Genomic DNA, 17,210 nt, shown 5'->3' with positions numbered 1-17,210 from the left:
TTGCCACAAATGGGGCCAAGTGAGTCCGAAAGCGCCCCGAGTCATTGTTTCTTTGGAAAGGTATTTGGGTGCTGTTTCTGAAAGGCCAGCTTACTAGGCTGGAGGCCCAACTTGTATCAGGACTGGAACCTGTTGCTACAAAAGGAGCGTTCAGGCGAAGCTTGCTGCTGAGAAGAGGCTTCTGCTGTTGATAGAGGGACCACCTGGCAGACTTCTGTGGTTTAGGTGTCGAGGATGAATAAGACATGGACCTCGCTGTGCTCCTCAACTTCTGGAGCTTTTGGAGCGTGTCATCCGTCTGCTCTGTAAAGAGGCTGGAACCTTCAAAGGGGAGGTCCTCGACCCTGGCACAGGCCTCATAGGTCAGACCCGAGCAGCGTAGCCAGGCATGCTGTCTGAGAGCTGAGTCTCGGCAGCGCACTCCACCGAGTGTCTAGCTGAGTACAGCTCTTGTTTCGCCACCTGTATTGCCTCACGTAGAAACGCCTTAGCAGGATTGTGTTTGTCCTGTGGCAACAGGTCTAAAAAGGCAGCTACCTTCTCCCACAGAAAGTGGTTATAATGGGCATTGTAGGCCTGATAGTTGGCCACCCTTAGGTGGAGAGCCGAGGCAAGCCATCTCCCAAAGGAGTTTAATTTTCTGCCCTCCTTGTCACCCGAAGCCGATTGGCTGTGACCTCTGGCCTTCTGTCGAGATGCCTCAACGGCAATAGAATTTGGGGTCCGATGATTCTTTAGGAAAGCTGTATCATCCTGCATTTGCACCCTATAAAAGTTATCCAAGTGCTTATTGGGCTGAGAAAGAGTGGCTGGCTTCTTCCAATGGCCTCTCATGACCCCCAACAATGCCAAGTCAAGAGGCAGAGCGGCGGGTATCTTGGCCTCTGCGTCATAAGGCTAAACAAGGGGTCCAATTCCTCTTTCTGCTGCGTACCAAGGCTCATGCCCAGGGCAGAAGTCATGTGAGCCACAAATGCAGAGTACTGTTTATAATCCTCCAACAGAGAAATGAGCTTAAAGTATGTCCAACGGGGACGACCTGGGGGAAGCAACGTCCAATTCCAGGGAGAGAGGATTGCTCTCACAGTCTGATTCAGGAAGCATCAAAGAATCTTGGGTCAAGGCCATCGAAACTGTTGGGGAGTCTATCTTGCTTCCCACAATGTTTGGTATCGAGGCCAGAGACTCTGTCAGCAGTACCTGAGCAGGCTGCGGTGCCTGTTGTAGAACCCGAGTGGCAGAAGGCGAATCACATCACTCAGGCTGCTCTCTAGAGGAGCGTTGCAGGAATCGGGAGCAAGACCTCCTTTCCAAGTGTGAGGGGGGCTCATGCCAGTCCGGTGTCCCATATGTCAGTTCCGGGTGTCCCATATGCGGGATCTTTCCGGTATCAAGAGCCATATCGGAGCAAAGCATAGTCTGAGCGGTAGCCGTCCTGGTATCGTCCACAGGCTCCTTTGTCCCGGTGCCAAGCGCCATAAAATAAGGGCTCAATCTTATCCAAGAGGGAGAAGCAGTCCGTCATACAGTACCAATCCGCCTGCCCAGCTTCATGACAGTCCCATTCCTGATCCTGTCTATAATCAGGAGCAATTATCTGAGTTCCAACGTGAACTCCGATCCCTAGGAGGGAGACACTCCTGGTGTCACCGAGGGAGTGAATGACGCCGAGACAGCCACGACGCGTCTTCTGTGGGCTTGTCGGGCGAATATGGCTCTTCCTCAGCCAAAGCCTATTACGTTCGTCTGTCGCCACTGACAGTTCTCTACTCGTGCAAGCACGATCAGGCACCAAGTCGAAGGAGTCCCTGGCCTGCGGCGAGCTAGGACAGACAGAAACTGACAACTTCGGTATTGGTTGGGCCGAAGCCCTTGCTGAATCCAACTTAGGCTTCTTGGCCAACGGGACCTCCAACGCAGGAACTGACACGGTCTTCTTTTTCTTGGGGATAGGAAGGAGGTGTTGACCCACCGGCAGATCAGGAGGCAGCTTTGGAGTCTTCTTTTTCTTCGGCTTCAAGATTGAGGGAGTTGGAGAAGGATCCAACACCGCGGGCAGAGGACGGTGAAGCAAATCCTCAGAATGCACCGAAGCGCTCAAAACAGTAGAGGGATTGACAATGGAAGATGCCAAAACTGGTATCAAGACTGGGGTTTCGACTTCCACTAGAGCAGATTCCGAACACTCCGACTGCACCAAAGCCATCTTAGCTGACGCTTCAACAATAAGGCTTTCAAAAAACGGAGAGCGAAGCCCCACAGGGCTGTGCGCAGGTGAGAAGCCCTATTCTTGTGAGCCTGTTCATAAACCTCTAGCAATGAAGACAGGTCTCAACAATGTGGGATTCCCCCAGGCACAAGAGACACTCAGTATGAGTATCGGGGGAAGGGATCTGAGAGCTGCAATGAACACATTTATTTAAGTTTGTCGTGCCCAGCATAAAGGCCGTAGGCCAGCCAGTCACCACGCAACGTCCCAGCAGGGCTTGGAGCTCCAAAGAGAGGAAAAACTCTTAAAATATCCTCTCTAATAAAACGCTTGGTGTCCGTCCATGGACGGACACCAAGCGTGCGTTCGTGCCTGGCCTGTTCTGGGCATGCGTGCAGCGCATGCCCAGAACAGAGCAAGAGAGGCACGAACGGCAGGACCCGGCGGCCATGTTGGGGCCGGGAGAAGGAGAAGTGGCCGCCGCCCACGCTGGGAGGAGAGTGCGGGCAAGGCGGCGGCGCGGCCACAGCCACAGGTGGCTGTGGCCACGGCGGGGCAACTGGCGGCGGGAGTGCGGATGAGGCGGCGGCGGGGCCAGAAGCAGCCACCGCAAATAAAGGAGAGAGGCGCCGGGGGAAGAGGCGGCGGGGAAGCTGGCCAAGGTGGTGGCGGAGCTGCCGCCGAGGCCTGGCGCCGCCAGTAAAGCCGGGCAGGGGGGAAACCTTGGGGCCCGATCCCACCATTCCCGTCCCCCCCCAAATTACTAAGGGCCAAATTGCCCCTAAAAAATGCCGCCACGGACGCCGCCGCCGAACCGCCCTCCCAGCTGCCCGATCCCACCATTTGTACAGGAAAGAGGAGCTCGCTAGCAGAGCTCCTCTTTCTGCAAAGGCTCTTCTCAAACTGGCGCTTTGAGCGGAAAGGACGCCCTTTCCGCTCAAAGCGCCAGTTTGAAAAGAGCCTTTGCAGAGAGAGAAGCTCTGCTAGCGAGCTCCTCTTTCCTGTACAAATGGTGGGATCGGGCAGCTGGGAGGGCGGTTCGGCGGCGGGGGCCGAAAGCATTACTAGCGCCCGTTTTTCAACAGGCTAAAATTCACTTGTAGAGTCACATAAAAGATCAAATCAAGTGGGAACAAGGCAGAATACTTTAGCAGAAATGAATGAAAAAAGTACTTAAATCATCCTGAGAAAGATGTTTCACGTCTATTATCTATAAAAAAATTAATGTTTTAAATCTATTCATATGCAGTTATGCTATATATCATCATTCATGTTCAAAATCTGCTCTGAAACGGTGCTTAAATATCACTTTTGTGGATACTTTTCTTAAACATGAGTTTAAACATGCAGAATGACTCCTTGTACTACAAATATGCAAATAAAGTGCAGGATTTCTGCTAAGCTATAATCAAATGAACATTTCCACTTACCTCAGTAACCTTACCAACTTAGTAAAAGAAACTTACTTTTTAAAGATCTGCAGATTCAAGCCTTCAATTTCATTTACATATCAGTCTTGCAACTGCACAGGTCTCACAGGTTTACATGAAAAGTGAGAGCATATAACTGCATGTAGCACTGAATGTACAAGTTATAGTATTTGTTAACACTTACACTGCCACAACATTTCTGGAAATCTGCTCATCATCATCTTCACTTGAGCTGCTGCAAGTGGCCTCAGAATCTAAGCTCTCTTCCATCTGAGACAGTAGTCCTGCTGTAGAACAAGCAAACTTACTGATTTTACCAGGTAAAACATCAAAATCGTGCTGGACATCTTTACCCACATTAGTTTCTAAATTGTTGCTTTCAGTTTTAATTCCAGTGCATCTATGAAAACTGCCACCCAAAATCCTGGCTGGATCATGAAATGCTTTCATTCTCTGTAGTTGATGTCTCACAAAACATTTCATCTGCTGGTCACAGTGTTTGACAACATGCTTTGCCAATAGTATTTGCAAACGTTTCTGAGTTCTTTTGGCCTGGCTGAGTAAAACCTGTTGCTTGTTTACACACTGAAGTAAGGAGAAATTCAATGCCTGTTCTTTACTGCTGGGATTGCAGTTCGTTGTTCCTTCCGAAGCATCATGATGCACTTGATGGAATGAGTCTTCTTTTTTTGTCTCAGTATTTACAAATAAAGCCTTGCCAAAAAAGCCATTCTTTCGGTACCATTTAGAGTTAGGAAGCCGTCTTTCTTCTGTATTGCTGGGTTCAATTAAACATGAATCCAATAGTTTTCCAATTTCTGGTAAATTCTGAGTTGTTGTCCCTGATAAAGTTTCTCCTCTGATCTGCTCCCCAGATTCTGAATTAATAATTTGACTGAAGTGTGTATTAGTGCTGTTACACAAAGGATTTCTCATCTTGGAGCAACTGTGCTCTTCTGAGGTTTTGAGCATACAATTTTTATTATTTACACTGAGAGCAGAATTGGCACTCATTAATAAGGGGTAATGTTTAGAAGAGTGAGAGTCAAAGCACTTTAAATTAAAGTGATCATTGGTATGTTTGGACTGAGAGGTGGGAAGCCCCCGAACTGAGCAAGTGATCTTTGTGACAGAGCCATCCTTCATTTTCTCCTTGACTACTCTGGTACTTGCCATGCCCAATGTCTCATTGGATTCCATAGCTCTTGAAGACAAGGATGGGGATAAATAGATACCATGTCCTTTCATTGCTTTCTCTCGAAGAGCAGGTGTCATAGCTGTTGTAAGCAGTTTTTAAACAAACCTGTAAGAAAACAAATACCGAGTAAGAATGCCATATTTTTAATCTTCATTGCTTTGACATTACATAAAGGGAAAATAATCCTAAATAATATTTACATTTGTTCTTTAAGTATATAAAATCATCTAATCAATGGTGCCATGACTCATAAGACTAATCCAGAGCATCTGGCAACAGGGTGTTCTCTACTTTCCAAAACAATAGCATGCAGATATATTTACATACTATATTTTTAGTCACTGTTAAAATAAAGTGTGCTGTCAAGTTGGTGTTGACTCCTGGCAACCACAAAGCCCTGTTGTTGTCTTTGGTAGAATACAGGAGGGGTTTACCATTGTCAGTATGAGATGATGCCTTTCAGCATCTTCTTATATCGCTGCTGCCCGATATAGGCGTTTCCCATCGTTTGGGAAACATACCAGTGGGGATTTGAAATGGCAACCTCTATCTTGCTAGTCAAGTCATTGAAAAAGACCTATCATATACACATAAGAGAGACCACATATCTATTGAAAAGTAGTTGATCCTGAGAATAAAGCTTTGAGTCAAAACTATCAGTAGCAGGATAAAGGAGAGCTGCTAGGTAATGGCTATTACATTTTTTAAAAAGTGTGTGTGTGTGTGTGTGTGTGTGTCAGACAGATAAGACACCGCCAACTTTCTTAAACATGCACATCCCCAACTGGAAAGGCGCTCCCATTCGCAAGTGAGAAACTCTGACCTTAAGAGCTGTATAGCTGGGTTCTATCCAAATAAAGCAAAGTGACTAAAACATATACAAATCAATCCGTTGATTTATTTAGCCCTAGCAAAAATATCTGATTCAGAAACTACATATGAAAATAATTCGGGATTAGACAGATTTTATTAGCTTGCCATGTACTTTGGTGGCAGCAACTAAAGAGCTGGCTACTTTTCTTATTTATTATATGTGCGCCCAAACGTCCATCACTGGGCAGTTTACAACAACATGGGCCTTTATAACATGGGCCCTGGTGTAAGCCAATAAGAAATTTACATAGAACCCCAAAGACCTCCCAAGATAAACCATGAGCAATGGCCAAATAAATACATCACAAAAACCACTGTAGAAATTACAGAGACAACAGCACATAGGTCAAGTCTTGCGCCTTCTCAGGCACCCATGGGCACATATGTTCTGCAACAGGAATCCTAGCCATACAGTGTCTACACAGCGAAAGGTAGGACATTAAATCTAGCAGCTGAAAAGGCTTTCCTAAAATGGATCTCTTTGAAGTTTGATAAACTCCTGGGAATGAGGAGGAAGAGAGATTAGTACAACTATAAAGAAGAGAACAATATTTCATGGCAGGGGCTAATGTATGTTGACTATGTCTTAAAGTCTTTACCTTAGGCATACTCTGGCTTTACGATATCCCAAAGAAAGCACTAAATCCTGAGAAGGGTCAATAGTTTTCAGCTTTAATTGCCAACTTTTCAGCAAAGAGGACACATATAAGTAAGCAAATAATAGAAGTAATAAACCTTGGGGTATAATATATAAAGGATATTGCAAAAAGTACCATTAATTCCAACTGGGTTTTTAAAGCATACAAAAAGTTACTTTTCACAAGCTTCTTCCTACTTACTTTGAAAAGAAAACAAAAACTATTAGATTGCAGAAGAGGAGTGATCCAATAGTTGTTTATATGTTCACACTAGAAAACAATAAGGATAAGCCAGTGAAGAGGCAACCCATCACATACTCTCCCTTCCATGCGTCACCTTGCATTTTGTCAGAAGGATGCTCTGCTGGGCCCATTCCCTCCTGGTACACTATAGAGCACTCTGACAGCAAGCCATAGATGCCTAATGCGAATTAAAGTACCGCTTTTCATTGCCAAGATAAATAAAATAAAATAATCAACATTCTAAGCAAATCCTTTTCTATGGTATGCATATGTCATTCTAAACAAAAAAAGGTATTATACTGTCACTGTGGGAACATGAAATGATAGGAAGATATAACCAGTCCTACAAAAATATTTTAGGTTACAATTCTACCCACACTTAATAGGGAGAGGCTTACTTGGCGGAACTTGCATCTGAGTAAGCAAAGGCTTATCCCATTTGGAGTCTAAGCACTACCTTATGCGGAGACAGAGGGAAGACTCTTCTTAGATGTCAAGGCACCTTTTTGGTGTCTGTATGACCAGGTACATACATTTTTCTAGCCAGATAAACTGTACAAAATGCATAGCTTCAATTAATAAAAACCCCAAAGATTTAACACACTGCTATTATTATAGACTTTGCATTGATTCTCTAAAATATACTGAAGGCAAAAGGACAGCATTTAAAATTACTCCTAATGTACTTTATTATTAAAGGAAAAACAGCATTAAGCAGAAACATTATGACTTCCTATATACATTTATGGTGGACTTGTAATAAGTCTAAAAGCTATTGGGATTTAATATGCAATGAGCTTAAGAAAGTGTTTAAAATGACTTTCCCCAAGAACCCAGAAACAATACTATTAGGCATTGACAACAGTTCATTGCCTAGGAAATACTGGATCCTCTTCATGTATCTGACAGCAGCAGCAAGACTGACATTTGCATACAAATGGAAAGACATCCATTGCCGGAGTAAAGAGGATTGGATACTTAAAGTGTTAGAGTTGGCAGAAATGGCAAAGCTAACAGCATTATTAAGAAATAAATTTGAAGCATTTAAAAGGGAGTGGGACCCTCTTCTTATTTACCTAAAAACATATCATAAAATGGATTTCTATCAGGCTTTTGAGTGGTAACAAAAATGTTTTTAAAATGCCCTAGATCTGACTTTCGTATGATTTATCGGGGGGGGGGGGGAGAACGATTAAATTACAGGCAAGACTTGGGTATTGTAACTGATACTTGTTCTAATGATGAGATGGAAGTCCTCTTGTCTGTGTGTGTGTCTTTCTTTTTCCCTTTTTTCCTTTTTGTGTGTGCGTGTATCTTATGTTGTAAAAAATTGAATTAAAAGTTATTTTTTTTAAAAAAGGCAGAAACATTATGACTGCCAACAAAACATGTTGTTTTGCCTCCTGACACATCTGTGAGATATTTTGTTCCATCCTGAATGGTAAAATTAATTCCACCCTTACTGGAAACAAAATCTTATAGGCAAACATTTTGTACTCGTAAATGAACACTACTGTCTATAGAAATTTGAAGTTGTACTGAAGGAAAAACAGTGATTGTACAAAATAATAGTTTGCAATTCTAAGCTTAGCTACTTCAAAGTAAATCACACTGAGATCAATGAGACTTATGGCCAAACGATATGTTCAGGACAAGTGCGCGTTCTTATGTGACTATCACATTCACCTATAAAGCAAGGATATGGGGTTATGCTATTTATACCAAAATGAGCAGACGAGGGAAAAAGTAAACCCCATCCCCTCCCTCACTTCACCACTGATTATAATCAGTTTCCCCAGCCCAGCTCTGATACCAGAAGCCAAACAGAGATAAAACTGTTTATATTAAAGCAGCTGAGCATAGTAAAGGGCAGGGTTCACACACATGGGAACGTAGAAAGCCACCTTTTTATACAAAATGAAACCACTTGTCTATATAGTTCATTGCTGTCCACAGTGACTAGCAGCCACTCTCAGGGTTTCAGACAGCAGGCTTTCCAGCCTTATTTGGAGATATGCCAGGGATTTAACCTGCAACTTCAGGATGCAAAGAATGTGCTCTATCACTGAGTTACAACCTCATCCCCAGAATATGGCACCAACAAACTTGCTCCAGATGTCTAGTTTGGTTCTTATTGCCTAATAAGCAGGCTGTACTGTAAAATATTTCTTTCCCATAGGTTAATACTGAATGTTCCAGGATGACAGAAAAGAAAAAGCTGCTAAGTCGGCAAAAACTAGGGCTAAACATAAATTTTCGAAACGTAAAACAAAGGAGACTGGAGTAATGTTTTTAAACGCACACTGATACAAGTCACATTGGATTTGCTTTTGCTTGCTCATGTTTTAATTACTCAGATCAATTTTTGTATGCAGGGTAATTTTTCCTTCTGCCACAGCAAAGCAAATATTTGTCAACTGTTCTGTATGTCTTCTCACTGGATTAGTCCCAAAGCTGTACAAATAGAGGTCTCCACTCCAATTTTCTGCAATCCTATCCCAGGAGAGACTTTCTAGGAGTACAAGGAACTGTTGTGGGGAGGAGGAAACAGAAAAACTCTTTTGTCAAGCAGATTTCTACTTGTACAACTTTGAATACATTCTACTATTCACAATTTTATCCAAAATACCTGTACTCTCCTCCAATTCCACTCCTTAAAACAAAAACTTTCCACTTTTTGAACCCTCCCATTATACAGGAGTCCTGTATAATCATCCATTATATTTCTGTCTCCAAGGTTTCTAATTTTAATGTTCCAGAGAAAACAGATTTCTACCACCACCATGTATTTAAACTCTGCCTACTATTCATTTACTGTGGGTCTTGTCTCCCCATCCCCTCCCAATCCCTTAAATATGAATAATCTGTGCAGTATCATCATCATCATTATTATTTATTCTATTTCTATACCGCCCTTCCAAAAATGGCTCAGGGCGGTTCATGCTATACTAATTTGTTATTTATTTAATACATTTGTATACCTCCCAAAATGCAAGTCTCTAGGTTTACAACAAAACAATTTTTAAAAAACAAATAAAAAGGTTAAAACATTACAATTTAAAATTTAAAATGTTTAAACTATTAAAAACACAATTAAAACAGTATCTAATTAAAAGCCTGGGTGAACAAATGTATCTTGACTGTAAAGGTTGTAAGAGATGGGGAGGCTCTTATTTCTGCAGGAAGAGTGTTCCAAAGCCTCTGGGCAGCAATGGAGAAGGCCCGTCCCTGAGTAGCCAACCGACTACTCAGTCTGGCAACCAAAGATGAACCTCTCTTGATGATCTCAACCAGCGGTGTGCAGTTCATAGTGAAGAAGAGGTTCTCTTTAGGGCTTTATAGGTTATAACCAAGACCTTGTATTTTGCCCAGAAACTGATCAGCAACCAGTGTAGTTCTTTTAAGATAGGAGTGATATGGTCTCTCCGAGATGACCCAGAGACCAACCTGGCTGCCGCATTCTGGACTAACTGCAGTTTCTGGATTACGTACAAAGGCAGCCCCACATAGAGCGCATTGCAGTAATCAAGTCTGGAGGTGACCAGCAGATGAACTACTGTTCTGAGGTCATTTATCTCAAGAAACAGACGCAGTAGGCGTATCAGCCAAAGCTGATAAAGGCACCTCTGACCACTGCCTCAACCTGGAACACCAGGGAGAGGTTTGTGTCCATAGGCACCCCTAGACTGCATACCTGTTCCTTCGGGAGAAGTGTGACCTCATCCAGAACTGGCAGATCAAAATCATCTCCCAAGTTCCGACCCCGAACAATAAATACCTCCATCTTATCTGGATTCAGCCTCAGCTTGTTATCTCTCATGCCCATCACTGCCTCCAGGCAAGCATTTGGGAAGGTTTTGCCTTCTCCTGATGATGCTGACATAGAGAAAAAGATTTGGGTGTCATCAGCATACTGATAACACCCTGCACCAAATCTCCTGATGATTTCTCCCAGCAGTTTCATGTACATGTTAAACAACATCAGATACAATACGGAGCCCTGAGGGACACCATACCAAAGTTCAGATTTTAAAGAACAACAGTCCCTGAGGGACACCATCTGGAATCTGCCTGAGAAATAAGAGTAGAACCACTGCAAAGCTGTGCCTCCCATCCTCAACCCCCTCAGACACTCTAGACGGATACTATAGTCAATAGTATCGAAAGCCACCAAGTTTATTTAGTTTATTTTCTGGTTATGGAACATAATGGGCAGGGGCAAAGCACATTTTGCTTTTTTCCAAGCAAGAAAAAGAAGTTTTCAGGAAACTCTATGGCATACTATAGTAAAGTAGTAGTACCGGTTTTGTAAAGCAGAAGGTTAAACTTGCCATCACTTAAATAAAAGTCTACATCTAACTCAGAGCATCCCTTCAAAAATGATGTTACTGCATTACCTTGAAAGCAACAAAGAACAGGCTAAAACCTTCCTCAATTCACCCCTTTGCATATATATTATATATGTACTTATTAACCCAAGCTATTGTTAAAAGTTGTTACGCCCACATGATTACCGGCTCCATCACAATGCCAGTTGGTGCTGTGGGGATCAGGGGCCGCTTGGCCCTCAGAAGTCACAGAATTTAAAACATTCTGGGGAGACCTCCAATGCCAGGAGGCTGATTTTAGTTTCCCAGTTGGGAGTCTCCTCATGAGTTGCTGCAGCGCGGAGCCACACCATGGCAACTCACGATCACAGAAACAGGGTTAGCGAAGCACTCACTCCGCTTACCTTGTTTTAGGGGAGGGGTATTTAGATGGGCTAACTGCCGCAGGCGAGCCCGATGGTTCTCACGACCACTCAAAAGCAGGCTGGGCTCCCTCAGCCCACTTTTGAGCAGCCATGAGAATAGCTTCAGTGTTTCATTCTACTGCAAAGGATGACTAATCAGTTTTCCCTATTGCTTTTACACATTGCTGAATTAAAAGAGATGATAAAAACTATTTAAAATTGAATAGTTCTAGAGTAGAACTAATGGAGCCTACTTTCTCACGTGCTGTGAATTTGGTTTGTATCCAACTGTCAATAGATGGGTTACAAAGGAGCATTGTCTATACTCCGTGTCCACTAATTTGAAACAACATGGCAGAAGCAAAATAATACCCCCATCAGGGTCCCCTCCCATATGCTGTGAACTTGGTTTGTATCAGATTGTAAACACAAAAAGTTATTAGAGAAAGCTATACAGACAACACACAGATCTCACAAGCCTTCTTCATTTTAGAAAGCAAGCTAAAAACACAACTGAACACAAGAGTTTAAGGACAGAGAAAATGTAATGCTTAGCAAGTTATCAGAAACTATAGTTTAAATTATGTAGTTACAGAGGCTATTCCCACGATCACTGGAAATCAGGCTAAGGGAGCTTAGCCTGCTTCAGGGATCTTGAGAACCACAGGGCTCACAGGCAAGCCCGGTGCTCCCAAGGGGGCTAGCCCTCCTAATTCCCCCTCACCTTAAATGAGGTTAACGGAGCGAGCGCTCCATTAACCTCATTTTTTTGCTCGTGTGTCGCTGCAGCACGTGACAACACACAAGTAGGCCCCTGACCTGGAGGCTGCTTGCAGCCTCCTGGGCTCGGGGGTCTCTCCAGGATGCCCTGCGTGTTGCGTGGGGCATCCTGGAACTTCCAGGGGCTGCATGGCTCCCAATCCCCACAGCCTCCTCCAGCTCTGTGATGGAGCCAGCAGTCGTGTGGGCAGCCTTTTGATCGTCTGCAAAGAGAGTGGGCTTAGCCCACTCTCCCCGCAGACCCGGAACAAGCTCTTCTCACCGATCGTGAGAAGAGCTTCACAGTGTATTAACACTACCCTAGGTAAATAAAATAAAAGGTGACTGACATCCCAACTAAATGCAAGTGCTACTCGAGAAGTGCTGGAGCTGACAGATGCACCATTGGTACTTACATGTGTGTGTGGGAGAGGGGTGAATTTCAACAATCTCCTCTTCCCCAGAAGCCCTCTGTGCCACCCCAAAACATGTCCCGGGCAGCTGTACAACCTTCAGGGATATATTTTCAAGTGACACACAGCCTTCTGGTAATAGTGTTAGGCTGTTTTGCTAGTCAGGATGTCAGTCAACATTTTTTAATTCATACTGTCTCTCTGGAATGACAAGGGGTGACAAGGGATGATGATGATGAAGTGACAAGGGATGATGTTCTAAACTGTCTGGAAAAACTGAAACCTAACAAATCACCAGGGCCAGATGGCATCCATCCAAGAGTCTTCAAAGAACTCAAATGTGAAATTGCCGACCTCCTTGCCAAAATATTTAACTTATGCCTGAAATCGGGCTCTGTACCAGAGGACAGGAGAGTAGCAAATGTAACACCGATTTTCAAAAAGGGATCCAGGGGCGATCCAGGAAATTATGGGCCGGTTAGCTTAACGTCCATTCCAGGCAAATTGATGGAAAGCATCCTCAAGGATAAGATTGTAAAGCACCTAGAAGAACAGGCCCTGCTGGGAGTGAGCCAGCATGGCTTCCGCAAAGGTAAATCTTGCCTCACCAACCTTTTGGACTTCTTTGAGAGTGTCAACGAGTGTGTGGATCAAGGTGATCCAGTTGACATAGTCTACCTGGACTTCCAAAAAGCTTTTGACAAAGTTCCTCATCAAAGATTCCTGAGGAAACTTAGCTGTCATGGGATAAAGGGACAAGTACATGTGTGGATTGCTAACTGGTTGAAAGACAGGAAACAGAGGGTAGGTATAAATGGAGAGTTTTCACAATGGAGGGAAGTAAGAAGCGGGGTCCCCCAGGGATCTGTACTGGGACCGGTGCTTTTTAATTTATTCATAAATGATCTAGAAGCAGGGGCAAGCAGCGATGTGGCCAAATTTGCAGATGATACCAAACTCTTCCGGGTAGTGAAATCCCAAACTGATTGTGAGCAGCTCCAAAAGGATCTCTCCAAACTGGGGGAGTGGGCGACAAAATGGCAAATGCGGTTCAATGTTAGCAAGTGTAAAGTGATGCACATTGGGACGAAAACCCCCAACTTCAAGTATATGCTGATGGGATCCGAGCTGTCGGTGACGGACCAGGAGAGGGATCTTGGGAACGTGGTGGACAGCTCGTTGAAAGTGTCGACCCAATGTGTGGCAGCTGTGAAAAAGGCCAATTCCATGCTAGGGATCATTAGGAAGGGGATTGAAAATAAAACGGCTAACGTTATAATGCCCTTATACAAAACTATGGTGCGACCACACTTGGAGTACTGCGTACAATTCTGGTCACCACATCTTTAAAAGGACATTGTTGAACTGGAGAAGGTACAGAAAAGGGCAACCAAGATGATCAGGGGCCTAGAGCACCTTTCTTACACTTGGAGTACTGCGTACAATTCTGGTCACCACATCTTTTTAGTTTAGAAAAAAGACGACTGCGGGGAGACATGATAGAGGTCTATAAAATCATGCATGGTGTGGAGAGAGAGAGATTCTTTTCCCTCTCACACAACACTAGAACCAGGGGTCACTCCATGAAATTGATTGCCAGGAGGTCTAGGACCAACAAACGGAAGTACTTTTTCACACAACGCGTGATCCACTTGTGGAAGTCTCTGCCACAGGACATGGTGACAGCCAACAACCTTGATGGCTTTAAGAGGGGTTTGGATGACTTCATGGAGGAGAGGTCTATCAATGGCTGCTAGTCGGAGGGCTGTGGGCCACCTCCAGCATCAGGGGCAGGGTGCCTCTGAGTACCAGTTGCAGGGGAGTAATGGCAGGAGAGAGGGCACGCCCTCAACTCCTGTCTGTGGCTTCCAACGGCATCTGGTGGGCCACTGTGTGAAACAGGATGCTGGACTAGATGGGCCTTGGGCCTGATCCAGCAGGGCTGTTCTTATGTTGGAATGTAAGTGGATTCTAAGGCATGCCACTGAAAATCACTAGTCCTGCAGCAGCTATTTAGTTAATAAGACATGCAGTGCAATCCCACACAACTATTCAGAAGTCAATCATACTAACATCAGCAGGACTTACTCCTTGGTAAGTGTGCACAGGACTTCAGCCTTAGTATTTTACATTGATGTCCCCAAAAGAGAAGCTATTTAACCCAGTGAAATCAGCCTAACAGTTGTGTAGACAATGAAATAACTGCAAAGGCTTAAAAGAAACTTTAAGAACTCCAGGCTGGCTGTTTTTACTTATAAGCAAACCATTTGCTAGGCATGAAGGTATAAATATTCTACGATATTGATCTATTAATAAAAATGGGGGTGAAACCGAGATAATGGAGACTTAACTTTCAAGAGAATGTAGAAGTACAAACTTTTAACCTTTTTGACTGATAAATAATTACATTAAGTGAAACAAAAGGCCACCCAGAATGTTTTAAAATATAAGGGGTTTTTGGTGTGTGTGTTTTAAGAAGACAACACACATAGAATTCAGTTTGTATACTGATGGAACTCAGTGGGTTGGATCCCAAGAATGACTTGTACAAACAAAAGAAAAACTGTTTGGGGGCAAATTTTTGCCAATCCCAATCCCTTCATCAAGCCTCAGAAGCAGATTTCCAGGGAGCAGAGGCTGCTAAGTGCAAGGAGGGATAGGCAAAAGTCTCCCCTCCCTGCTTGACTGCCAGAACCTCTTCCGCTTGTGCAAGTCACATTACATAATGGTCACATTCTGTGGCAATATTCAAAATAAGTTTACAGCTTAATACCATAGCTACATTGTGAAAGAAGAGCACTTCAGTCACCTCACATCTTTACTAAAACAGTTCCAAGCCCCATTTACTATTGTAAATAGCATTTAATAAAAACACCAGTGTGAAAACTTTGCAATAAATGGCTTCCTCTAGGCTCTGTGGAAACTTCTGTGTGCTCCCATAAGAATTCTATTTTTTGTTAGAAACCATTTGACAAAAATTATTACTTTAAAAAAATCAGGACTAAATCAAAACTTTTTGTTAATACCTATAGGGTTCACAAAGGTTCGGTTCACAAATGCAATGGAATTTGCACTGATAGTCCTTTGTAAAATTGTATCAATGAGATAATGAAGCAGTCTGGTTAGAAAGGATTACTTGTTACAAGCATTTGATTTACCAGATAATTATGCATTTCTGATACAAAATGTTTGAAGTTTTCTGAAATAGCCCTCCGACTAGTAGGGCTATACGTTGATAGACCTCTCCTCCAAGACAATTTGGTTTTGCCAGCTTTAAAAGAAAACACCTAAGACCAAAAGGATCAAATTACTTTAAATGGACTGTAAATTCAGCTGAGATGCCCAAGAAGCATAAAAAGAAGTCTGAGCTTTTAAAAAAACAGAAACAAACTATTTTACTAGGAAGTAAGTAAGTAAGTTTATTATTACGGTCCAAGACCAGAAACTATTTTACTAAACAAACAGATGGCACAGTTTGTTTCTAATATCCCCTAAAGAAGAGTGGTTTCACTCAAAACACTGGAATTGGATACTTTTAAAAAAAATATTTAGGATACCCACTGTTGCCAAAGGATTTGTAAGATCCTTGTCCTTTGAAGATCAATGCTACCACAAACCTTATGATGAACAAACCATAGATCTCTTATGTGACTCTTCTCCCCACAAGGTTGCATCTCTATATACAGCTATAACGAGGCCTTATGAATCAAGCTCTTCTTATGAATAATTTTTAAAAAATTATATTGAGGTACTAAACAAATATTATAAATATTGAGTTCTATTTCCTTCCTTTTTTTGTCTTAGAAAGTCTGTAATTTAACCAGCAAGCCGCATTCACTTTTGTGACATGCAAATTCAAGCACATTAACAGATACTAAAACATCCCATTCCCAAGCCTTCACAGATTTACTCCGGATCAGGAAGACAAACATTACCATACAGGTCTAAATATTCCAATTTTTTATAACCAAATGAATGTCAACTTGTTCATTTAACTCATCTAGGTTCTTAAATGCCATCAGTGTTTAGGTTTGATATGCAAAAGAAATACTGGACTTACTGTGAAGGGTTCTTTCTCCTCTGAAGTAGGAGGTCACAGCTCACAATGGGTCGTCTTCCGCTCCTTGCTCCAGATAGACAGGAAGTCTCAGGTGTTTTAGATAGGTAAGGTCCGTCCCCTTCTCCCAGCATGCCCAGGTGTAGCTCCTCAGTTCTGACTGTCATACCTCGTGGTTGGACTGTCCCCGTCCCGTCCACGGTGCCATTACTTGGCTTGATTGCTCAACTTAAGGACATTGCAGAACTATATATTAGCATGCAAGGGATGAAGACTAGAGGAAAGAATTCCTGAGACCTTAGGGAAGTTAGTAACAGAGATTGAATTACGTCAGAATTGCATTCTATTGAGGACCTATGTCTTGGATCCACAGGTGGGCCGTGTGACCTCCTACTTCAGAGGAGAAAGAACCCTTCATGGTAAGTCCAATGTTTTTTTCTCCCTCGAAGTAGGACGTTACAGCTCACAATGGGACCTACCAAAGCAGTACAGGTACCCAGGGGAGGGGAGGGGATCCCTCTCAGTTATGCACCACCTGCTGCAGTACTGTCCTCTCAAAGGCTGCCTGCTCTGAGACCAGGGAGTAAATTTTGTAATGTTTAAGAAACGGAGATGCAGATGACCACATGGCCACACGACAGATCTCCCCTAGTGGTGC

The 17,210-nt window shown here is 43.3% G+C and overlaps 1 protein-coding gene across 12 annotated transcripts in view; it reads right to left on the bottom strand.

Moving 5' to 3' along the window:
* KANSL1L (KAT8 regulatory NSL complex subunit 1 like) overlaps window positions 1-17,210 on the bottom strand; it is a 108,101-nt gene that overhangs the window by 73,647 nt on the left and 17,244 nt on the right. For all 12 annotated transcript variants that reach the window (XR_008313044.1, XR_008313046.1, XR_008313045.1 and 9 more), the window contains one exon: window positions 3,824-4,942. Coding sequence is in view for 9 of the 12 variants with exons in the window: in XM_053283413.1 (XP_053139388.1) it covers window positions 3,824-4,914 (1,091 nt within the window). In the remaining 3 variants the exon portion in view is untranslated. The remainder of the gene's footprint in view (window positions 1-3,823; window positions 4,943-17,210) is intronic.

Source organism: Hemicordylus capensis, chromosome 1, assembly GCF_027244095.1.
Source record: "Hemicordylus capensis ecotype Gifberg chromosome 1, rHemCap1.1.pri, whole genome shotgun sequence".
Taxonomy (NCBI): Eukaryota; Metazoa; Chordata; class Lepidosauria; order Squamata; family Cordylidae; genus Hemicordylus; species Hemicordylus capensis.
The sequence above is the reverse complement of the archived record's forward strand: the minus strand, read 5'-3'. Positions and strand labels throughout refer to the sequence as shown.